We start from the raw sequence: 10,872 nt of genomic DNA on the forward strand, positions 1-10,872 counted from the left end.
CCAAGAACAGAAGGACAGCATAGAATTACAACAGTGGTTTACAGAAGGTCGTAGTTCGGAGAATGTAGAGGGGGAAAGCTGGGAAATATTGGAGGAGGAAGTAGAAACAGCTGACAAGACACAGTGTCCTTGGAGAACATCCCTGAGCCCCCCTCCCCCAAGACTAGGCGGGCAATGTGAGTAGCCGAACAGAAAGCTCAGAAGCAGAAAGATCAGACCAACCAGTGCAGGGATGACATAGCCTAAGAGACACGGGGGGGGGGGGAGAGACTTTATTTTGAGCCATTTCTAGAGAGAGAGACACATTCCTTTGTCTCTCGCTGTGATTATGAAATAAACTAATTGGTAAGAACTCCTTTTTGAAAATCTGCTTCTTTGCTGCCACCGAGGGAGGGGCCTGATTCCCCGAGCCTAACAGGCAGGGAATGATGTGGCTACATCCTCCTTCAAGCCTGGGGACTCCTCAAGAAACAGGAGAAAGCAACCTTAACTGACAGGAAGCAGCTAAAATCACACAGGAAACCTCTTGGATGACTTTCTCTGCCATAAAAGGATTCTTTGGTCAGCTGGCTTTATTGGAACGGGCACTGCTTTCTTCCTTGTCACACCAGCAGAACGGGAAGGTCCCACAGCATGGCTGCAGCCATGGTTTCCACATAATGTTCCCAAGAGAGAGCTGCTGTGGGACAGGTGTGAGGGTCCCGCGATGCTCCTCCACAGCTCTGCCTATGTGCTTTAGGACTGTGTGGAACAAGGGCTCTGTGTCCGGTGAAAGAGGCACAGCCTCTGATGGGTCTCTCGAGAGATCAAAGAGCAGAGGAGGGTCGTGATGCGTTACACCTTCTCCAGAACATGGGCAAATCCCTTTCCCATAACAGGCTCCTGCGCCTTTGGGGTGAAAGATCGGTGTCATGTAATGAGCCTTCCATAAGGCACCACCTGGGAAGAAAAAGAAAGCACAAACAAAAACATCCTGAAACAATAATCATGAAGGTGATGATGTTCCCTGGAGATCTGGCTGAAATCTGAAAATTCAAATAAATTTACTTGCCAACAGAAGGAAATGCACAAGAACAACTATCCGATAGCCCAGCGCATGAGGTGTAATCTATTCCTCTCACTCTGCTTCTGGCCACTTGACCTGGTTTTGTCAAGTTCCATTGACAATGAACTTCATGCCCAGCAGTCTTAGGAACACTGCTTTCTATGTCAATGATTACCAGGCATGTTCTCTCCCTCCACCCCCACCCTGCTTGCAAAAAAGTAGGAAATTTAAGTATACCTGCATCTTATTAATTTTAATAAGAGGAGGTATGTTTTCACACTCAGGGGAATTAGTTGTACTCACTGTCTTTCTGATGCCACCGTACTGCATGCAAGTATGATCCACAGTAATGAAACATGAATTCATGTGCTGAATGCTTGACTTCTTGTTGTAGTAACGGCAATAGATTCCTTCCGTCGATTATTCTATAGCGACAAAGAAAGAATAAGTCATCAGACAGAAGACTGAAATGAAAAGGCCTTGAAAGAAGTCACGAAGTAGTGCAGTTATTTAGATATTTGCTTCTTCTTCTTTCAAGTGTTATGTGAACATGCTTAAGCTTCAATGCTGCAGAAAGGAAGCAGCCAGAATTACAAACAAAACCTAACTGAGGAAACATTTCCAACATTCACAAAATAGTATGGGCCATAAATGGAGGAAGCATGGACATCAGTTACATCACAGATGCTGTGCAGTAGGAGCTTACAACACTAACACAACCATATTCCACACACCATTAATGATCGCACTTATGCACTAGGTGGGCTGAGAATTTTCTCTTTCTTTAATTTCAAAATATAGTAAAAGTGCTGGAAAAGTGTAAGTTGCCTAAAAAAGGGGAAGGAAAGAAGGAAAAGTGTATGCTTGAACAGAGAACCTATACTGACTATCAATGTCCACTGCCCCCAGGCTACCTTTTAGATTGCATGATGAATTCTGCTTATCTCAAGATGCATTCAAGTAGACCATGCACAGTTTGAGCAAGGATACAGGCTCTATACCTGTCCTGTGGTACAGTCCCTCCAGCCACATGAGCCACCGTAGGGTAAATATCCATAAGGCTTGTTGGTTCGTCAACAACAGTGTTGGCAGGGAGCATCCCAGGCCACCTTAAGATGCCGGGCACACGAATGCCTCCTTCCCAACCTCCCATGCCTTTGCCCCCTACATTGGGAACACAATAGCAGAAACAGACATGTTTATTACACTTGTTTTCCTAAGCAAAAGAACATCCCAAGTCTCTTGTGGGTGGTGGAAACACAAGGCCTTTCCATTTTCTTTTAAACTATCAATATGCACAAAAGGGCCTAGGACAGGCATCCCCAAACTGCGGCCCTCCAGATGTTTTGGCCTACAACTCCCATGATCCCTAGCTAAGAGGACCAGTGGTCAGGGATGATGGGAAATGTAGTCCAAAACATCTGGAGGGCTGAAGTTTGGGGATGCCTGGCTTAGGATCAGGGGGGTTACTTTCATTTCAAACAAAAGCAGATCACAGGTTTTAGAACATATTGTAACCTTCCGTATTTGTATTATTCTTTTATTTATGTCCCACCCATCTATCTGGGTTTCCCTAGCCACTCTGGGTGGCTTACAGCATATATAAAACATAGTAAAATATCAAACATTAAAAACTTCCCGATACAGGGCAGGTGTCTTCTAAAAGTTAAGTAGTTCTTTATCTCCTTGACATCTGAAGGGAGGGCATTCCATAGGGAGGGCACCACTACTGAGAAGGCCTTCTGCCTGGTTCCCTGTAATTTTGCTTCTTGCAGTGAGGGAACCAGCAGAAGACCCTCAGAGGAGGACCTCAGTGTCTGGGCTGAATGATGGGGGTGGAGGCCTTCAGGGATACTGTCCTAAGGCTGTTTAGGGCTTTAAATGTCAGCACCAACACTTTGCTCAGAAACGTACTGGGAGCCAGTGAAGATCCTTTAACACTGGTGTTATATGGTCCCGGGGGACACTCACAGTCACCAGTCTAGCTGCCACATTCTGGATTAGTTGTAGTTTCTAATTCACCTTCAAAGGTAGCCCCACACAGAGCGCAGTGCAGTAGTCCAAGCGGGAGATAACTAGAGCACGCACCACTCTGGCAACACAGTCCACGAGCAGGTAGGGCCTCAGATAGCGTACCAGATGGAGCTGGTAGACAGCTGCCCTGGACACAGAAGTGACCTGTGCATCCATGGACAGCTGTGAGTTACCCATTAATATTTAACAGCAATATGCAACTCAAGAGAGTTCCCACAGACATATGTATACAGGGTGTGGTCAATAAAAGACCACATGCCTCCTAATTTCATAGCACAGGAAGAGAGATCAATTCAACCTAGAAAACAACCCAAAGCAAAATTACCCAAACTTCCAGGCAGGCAAAGCAACTATATTGCTGCACATTTTACCTTTATATATGCCATTCCAGCCACCCAGCTGTATTGTTCCTTCCTGAGCTTCCAGCTGCCCTCCATGGTCTGAGGCAAAATAGGTCAGTGTGTTGTTTTCCAAGCCTTCCTTGTCAATAGCATCTAGAATTTGACCTACACAGTTAACCAAAAACAAATATTTACTATGGAGGCAATAGCACACAAGGAATTTGTCTTATTTTATCCTCAAAACAGTCCTGCGGTACAAGTACAGCTTGGCTCCTAAAACTGTTCATGGAACAGGGATAACCTATCTCTCCCTCCTGACTTTGAAAGAGGCTACCTGTTCCTTAGATCAGTGTTTCCCAACCAGTGTGCCTCCAGATGTTTTGGGACTACAACTCCCATCATTCCTGACCACTGGTCTTGCTAGCTAGGGATGATGGGAGTTGTAGTCCCAAAACATCTGGAGGCACACTGGTTGGGAAACACTGCCTTAGATGCACATCAAAGTATTGCATAAAGGTGTACGTTGTAGAATTGACAGTAGCCATGCAGGAATCTTTCTCCTCCTTCCCTCCATCCTAACAGGACATGTCTGTGAGTATCCCACCCAAATTGTAATAAACTGCAGTGCTGAGGGCAGGGTGTTCTATATTTCACCTTTGTACTACAAGAAAGGGTAGCTGATTTTTAAATCATTCACTCAATCCTCGCAGCCCATAAATAAGGCAGTGTTCAAGACAGCTACAGAATCATAGTCCGTGCCTCACCACCACTTGAGATGACCAGTGTCCATTAACAAGAGAAGAATGTTTAGAGAAAGCCAACACACCTACTAACCAGTCCATTTCTTCTACATTGTCTCCATATATCCCATGCCTGCTTTTCCCAAGGAAAGCTTCTGTTGTAAACAGGGGCGTGTGGACGTGCAAAAAAGAAACAAAGAGGAGGAACGGCCCATGCTTGTTGCTTAAAAGAAATGAATAGAACACATTTAGCAAATTGCAGCATCTTTGCAGTTTGATATTTCAGGTAAAGCGTTCAATTACCTCTGAATAAATGAAACTGCTTCCTTTAGGACTAGAGAAGCCGTTCTTTCCAGTTTCATCGGTTGTTCAGTGATGTCGTGGTTGCGCATCAAGATGCAATTCCAGTATTTTACAAAGCCATAACTGGAGTACCAGGAAGCAAAAAACAGGCACCCAAGCAAAGCAAAAAAGGTGACCACTTTCCAAGTAACAGAGACCAATCCTGTTGTCTTGCCTACAAGAGCTGTGATAACTGCAAGGGCAATAAGTTGGGTGTAAAGCCACAGCTTAGCCTGCAATGCTGCATCCAGCTCTGGAGGCTTGTGGTCCTGGCAGTTGTTGAGAAGAGTGAAGGGCATGCCATAAAAGTAGTCAAAGCCATGACTCAAAGGATGGTGGCAGTGATCATGGACAGAGTCACAGTTTACCCCTTGATGCCACTTCCCTGGAAATTAAAGCAGAAAATAGTCCGTTACTATTACTTGGAGTGGATTCTGCTGCCCACCTCTTCAAAGTTTCACAACTAAAGTTGTCTTCCAGGAAGGTCTTCCTTTCAAACACAGTTGCAATGAATGGTACTGTACAACCGTGCAGTTTCATGGGACTATAGCAGCACTAAAGCACCCTGTACCATTTTAACATGTCATGGCTTCCTTCCTCTAAAGCCAGGGTGGCCAACTTCCAAGAGACTGTGATCTACTCACAAACTGGCAGTGATCTACCCCCTTTTCGGGGGTTTAGGTCAAAGTTGTTGAGCTTTTTTGAGGATGGAAAGCCAGTCATCTACCACAGACGTCCAGTGATCTACTGGTAGATCTCGATCTACCTGTTGGACATGCCTGCTCTAAAGAAACCTGGGAACTGGAAGGGGTTAATTGTGCTCACCTAACATACCTCCAATTCCCAGTACCCTCAAGAAACTAGTTTCTAAGCTTCTCCATAACTTGTAAATCTGGTATCAGTGTGCTTTAAAAGTATGGTGTGTTTGTCCACTCAAATCCTTACTTCCCTCCCTATATTGATCCTTTGAGCGGAGATTTCAGAATGATCCTTTAAGTGGCATTACCTGACCATCTGTGCCAGACAGTGTTAATCTTCATGTTTAATACATGAACCATTTCTCAAAAGACCGCTACGACTGTGAATCTTTAGAAGTACTGTGAACGTTTAGATTTACAGGGAAACTGCAACACAGCAGATTTAGTGGAGTCTCTTGACCTACTAACCTCCACTGTGAAATCAATCGACAATTTGTCACACTTGGCTTCCTTTCCAGTTGATGGTCTAATCATTTGACTCTTAACTCTCACGCACGAGCCCAGCATGTAGTCTGAGAAAGACTCCCACAGAAGGCAGCAATGAGCATGCATCACTTCAGGAGCACTCCTAATCCACACAGAAAAAGTCCTAAACGTCTAACCCTAGTCCTGAATCTCAAAATGACCTTAAGATACAGACATTACTGTCCCTGCACACTGTTTACACAATTACAGCCAGGTGTTTAGGTACTGATGCATATGTGCAACTATCAATAGAAATCTAGTTACAGTATTATTTCTTTTCTCTCTTTTTACAATCATTTGGTATTTCTGATTTTTCTTTTCACTTTACTTCTGCCATATTAAATCAAGAACATTACCAAGTGGGTATACAAGTCAGAAATACATTGTTATGAGTGGATTTGAATTAATAACGGAGGATGACCCAAAGGTGGTCTTGTAATAGGTATTTCTCTTCATTTACATATTAAATTTACATTAGTGCAGGCATCTCCCCCTTATGTTCTATCTGGTTGATAACTGGCGAAAAGGTTTCATTGTTAATCTCAAATGTATACCTACCACCAGGAGGCTCCTCCCCCGAACTATGATCCAGATGGGAAATACTTGAAGATCACCTAACATCATGTTGTGCTAAGTACCCCATTGCCCAAGCTTTAATCGGAGGGGATTTTAATGTCCGAACCGCAGCCAACTGGGAAGCCTTGACTAAATCCAATTGGTGGGTTGACCCTGGTCTTGTTAGCTATGATTTGGAACCCATCACTGGGCGGATTTCTAAAGATACTAAAGTGAATGAGGAAGATATTTTTTTTCTTCCAACTGGCTATCCATTTAAATTTAGTCCCCTTGAACGGTAGTTGCCCCCCAGATGTACCGGGGGAATTTACCCATCTAGGCACGAAATCTAACAATGTATTAGACTACCTTCTGATTTCAAGGGACTTGTTGCCGAATATCAGAAAACAAAGACATACTTGCTGACACACTTGGTAACATATTTGCCAAAGTTTTTGGCTCACTCAAATGCTTGCTACAGTACAGGAAGGTTATTGTGTAACAATGTTAGTGTAAGTCACATAAAAGTAGGTCATGTTAATGTAGCACATTCTGACCCAGTCATACCAAATATCCCTGATTTATACTCAACACACACACACACACACACCGAGGGGGGAGGGGGGAGAGAGAGAGAGACGGACAGGCAGACAGACAGGTTAAAGAGGGCAAATTCCAGGTAAGCATGGGGACCCTTAGCTTTAACAAACAAGCAGAGGATCTTATTGGAACAGGGCATTAAGTCAATGTCAAAGCTGCCTTCATTCCACAGACCTTATGATGTGGAAATGTCAGGCAACAAACATTTTCATATCTGCTGGAACCAGTCATTTTTCATAATCTTCACATCCAAGATTTAATAAGCATTTGTTTTTATATGAAGACCTGAAGACCTATAGACACCTAAGATCATGAGGAGGTCATAGGATTTCTACGTACCTACAAGTCCTGTGGCATAACCCTGCTGCTGCAAGACCTTGGCAAAAGTGGTTTCATTGGCAGGGAGTCCTCCTGAGCCAGCGTTCCACTGCAGAGCCCGATATGAACCACCTGAAGCCATGCCTATATTGCCAAGGATAAAGACCACAAGTCAATACATTTATCAAGTTCAATTTACATGGATCTGCATCACTTTTACACTCAAACATTATCAAGACATCAATATAACCCAGCTGTACAAATTCATCATTGCCAGCAAATTCATTTAAATATGGTGTCATCAGCCTGGTGAAAGTTCAACAAATCCCAGCATCTTCCAACCTAATTGCTTGTACAGTGACAATTCTCAACAGATAATTAAATCAACAATTTAAGTAATTGTTATTATTTAAACTCAGGAAATACATCATTGAATTACACTTCATTCAAAACAAGACAGATAGTTAACTTGCAGAACTCACAGCCACAATATGCTATGGCCACTAGCTTAGATGGCTGTGAAAGAGGTTTAGCTAAATTTATCAGGACCTGAGCATCATGCTAAAAATGCAGTCAGGAATGAAGTACTGGTTTTTCATGTGGAACAAAACTGTACTACTTTCAGCATGCTTATTTTGTTCAACTTTGCACATTGTCTCAGCTACACATCAAACCAGACATTCCAAATATACTCGACCTGATCTGATGGGGTATCTGCCAGTCAGAAAAGCTGCTCTGCTTGGGGTACAAAGTGAAGCCGCAGCAATGTGCTGAGTAAGTTTCACTCCTTCCTTTGCCAGCCGGTCAATATTAGGGGTGCTGAGATGAAAAGGTGATATATTAATACAGCAGGAGACAAAAGAAGGAGACAATATATGGCAATTTATCTTGACAGTTCAAGCAACCTGCATTTCATAGGCGATGCTCCTTTGTAGCGACAAGCCACAGTGAAGTAAAATCAACTGGAAGATGGCCCAAAGCTGTTCAAGAAGCCTTTTAGCCAGTGTCATATTCACAACAATACAACAATAACCTGAGAATCCCTTACCTGATAGTGTCGTTGCCATAGCAGCCTAGATCTCCAATCCCGAGGTCATCGGCCAACATCAGAACAATATTAGGTTTCATGTCCAGAGCTGCATTTGTCCCACGGGCATCAAGTGATATAAATAAAGTCAACAGAGTAGCTAGATAGATTCTGAAATCAAAAATCACCAAACAATGGTTTACTTGTATGAATCTGACAGGAGAGAGGAAAGACCCAGACCATATGACAGTACAGTGGTACCTCGGTTCTAGGACATGTCCATTGACGAATGTTTTGGAACCTGAATGCAAAAGGCCCAGAAGTAAATGCTTCCATTTTTGAACACGCCTCAAAAGTCGAACGGCTTCCGCTGCGTGTTTTTCAATATTCTCAATTGAATGTGCAAACAGCTCTTCACGCCTTGCGTTTTGAACCTTTTGGAACTTGAACGGTCTTCCAGAACAGATTACATTCGAGAACCGATGTACCACTGTATTTTTAGTATGCCAGTGATAAAACTGTTATAATGGAGTATGACAGTTGAGTAAAATAGAGTGACACTTTCAGGACTGCTTTAGATGTAAATTATTATGATGCACTTTTAATTATAATAATTTGTTCAATTTCTGCTCCACCCTTCTTTCCAAAGGAGCCCAGAGTGGTAAAGCAATATGATTGAAATGAAAATTCAAAAAAGTTGAAACATCTAAAAACAACAAGCGCAACACTGTAAGCCTAAGTATTGGATGGATCCCCACTTTACCCCCACTTCAAGTTGAGAACTATGCATCTCTGCTATAACAGGTCCCCATGTGGGGAGAAATGTCTGTAGAGGGAAGATTGACCTATGCATGGAGGCCTCAGGGTACCAAGAGGAACAACAGACTCTGTTAGAGATAGTTCCCATTAGGTGTGGACAGTGCATAGGCAGACTAGAGGCATTGTCCTGATTTAAAGAGGATATCATGTTGCCCCTGCTAGGAAGGGTATAAGAACAACATTCCCCACCACCATCAATATTATTGTTGTAGAGAGCAAGCAAAAATATTTCCTGCTTCTTCAAATGGAAGCAATTCCCTCCCCCCCTTCCCCGCCCGCCTACTCTTGTGCCTTAATAGCAGCTCCGCAGCCTAGTATTATGCAAGTGAAGTTTTATTCAGTGTGTAGGAAAATAGTAATGGGGAAAGGTCGTCTGCTTAATTGCTGCTCCTAATGTCAAAGGTAGGAGGAAGACAGCTCTACCCAGGTGGCGCTGTGGTTAAACCACTGAGCCTAGGGCTTGCTGATCAGAAGGTCGGCGGTTCGAATCCCTGTGACGGGGTGAGCTCCCGTTGCTCGGTCCCAGCTCATGCCAACCTAGCAGTTCGAAAGCACGTCAAAATGCAAGTAGATAAATAGGAACCGCTACAGCGGGAAGGTAAACGGCGTTTCCATGTGCTGCTCTGGTTTGCCAGAAGCGGCTTTGTCATGCTGGCCACATGACCTGGAAGCTATACGCCGGCTCCCTCGGCCAATAATGCGAGATGAGCGCGCAACCCCAGAGTCGGTCACGACTGGACCTAATGGTCAGGGGTCCCTTTACCTTTACCTTTAATTCCCCTGCGTTTTATTTTATCTTTAATGGAAAGTTCCGTCATTTAGATAACTGAAAACCGAGTCTCTGCTTTACAAACTCCATTGTTCCTTTGAAAACAAGTATCTCTCTCCCCCCCCCCCCCCAGCAAGATCGCAGGAGTTTGGCTTTTCTGAAGGACGGGGGTCTAAAAGGAGGAAGCAAGCTCACAGGCTTTCGCCTCCCACCCCGCTAGCCAAGCACAGGCTCAAAATCAGAGCTGGCCGACGCTGCGCTTCCAGACACGCAGAAAGGGAACGCAGCTCCGTGGAAAGCAGCCGTCATGGTCCAACCAAGCAAATCGGAAAAGGCACACCTTGGAAACGAAGGAGAGACCCTCTCCAGGCGCTCGCCCTCAGCTTGGCCGAGCCCACCGTGTAGCCAGGCAATCCCCATCGCGAAAGCCAGGACCCACCCGGAAGAAAGGAGCCCGGCCAAGGGGGCAAGGCTTAGGCAGAGCCAGTAGCAGCCTGCAGAGAAAGCAAAAGCCTTCCTTGAAAACAGCGAGCTTCGGTAAGGGGATGAGGGGAAATTCCAAACTTTTTCAGAAAGCGTAGAGCAGGCTTTCTTTCATACAGAATCATAGCTGTATGGGGTGGTGTTAGGGGAGGCATAGCTGCCAAGTTATCCCTTATTTTAAGGGATTTTCCCTTATGCTGAATAGGCTTTCTCGCGAGAAAAGGGAAAACTTGGCAGCTATGGGGAGGGTTAATACCTATGGCTATGGTGGGGACACGTCGCTCTCCTTCTGCGATAGTTGGTCCATTTTGCTCCCCCACCCTACTCTCAGCTCTCACCTAGGGCTCCTACCTAGACCTAGAAGCAGTCAGCATGCAGCCACCACTTCCCCGGGAATGGCTTTAATTGGCCAGCTAAACCAGGTGAAGGTAGCTGATGGGTCTCAAACCCTCATAGGTTAGGGACTTCCCCTGCATGTGAAGACAATCTCTGGCAGAATGAGCTGACCAGACCAACTGTGGGTCCAATGGTTAAGAAGGTGGTTTCTGCACATGCTGTAGAAGTAAGTGAGGGGCA

General features: G+C 44.6%; 1 protein-coding gene across 2 annotated transcripts; it reads right to left on the bottom strand.

Annotated features, from left to right (window-relative positions):
* Window positions 1-257: 257 nt before the first annotated feature.
* On the bottom strand, window positions 258-10,259 carry LOC118085326 (arylsulfatase D). Of its 2 annotated transcripts, none has more exons than XM_035115866.3 (10): window positions 10,154-10,259; window positions 8,247-8,396; window positions 7,896-8,017; window positions 7,220-7,342; window positions 4,464-4,887; window positions 4,247-4,383; window positions 3,451-3,585; window positions 2,047-2,209; window positions 1,349-1,470; window positions 258-939 (listed from the first exon to the last, which is right to left on the bottom strand). In XM_035115866.3, the coding sequence occupies exons 1-10, from the start codon at window positions 10,231-10,233 to the stop codon at window positions 563-565; spliced, it is 1,833 nt and encodes a 610-aa protein (XP_034971757.1). In that variant the 5' UTR covers window positions 10,234-10,259; the 3' UTR covers window positions 258-562. The 2 variants fall into 2 exon arrangements, with proteins under 2 accessions (XP_034971757.1, XP_088523819.1); XM_088667693.1 differs by having other exon boundaries at window positions 10,009-10,259.
* Between the last annotated feature and the right edge of the window lie 613 nt (window positions 10,260-10,872).

This window comes from Zootoca vivipara, chromosome 4, assembly GCF_965207765.1.
Source record: "Zootoca vivipara chromosome 4, rZooViv2.hap1.1, whole genome shotgun sequence".
Classification (NCBI taxonomy): Eukaryota; Metazoa; Chordata; class Lepidosauria; order Squamata; family Lacertidae; genus Zootoca; species Zootoca vivipara.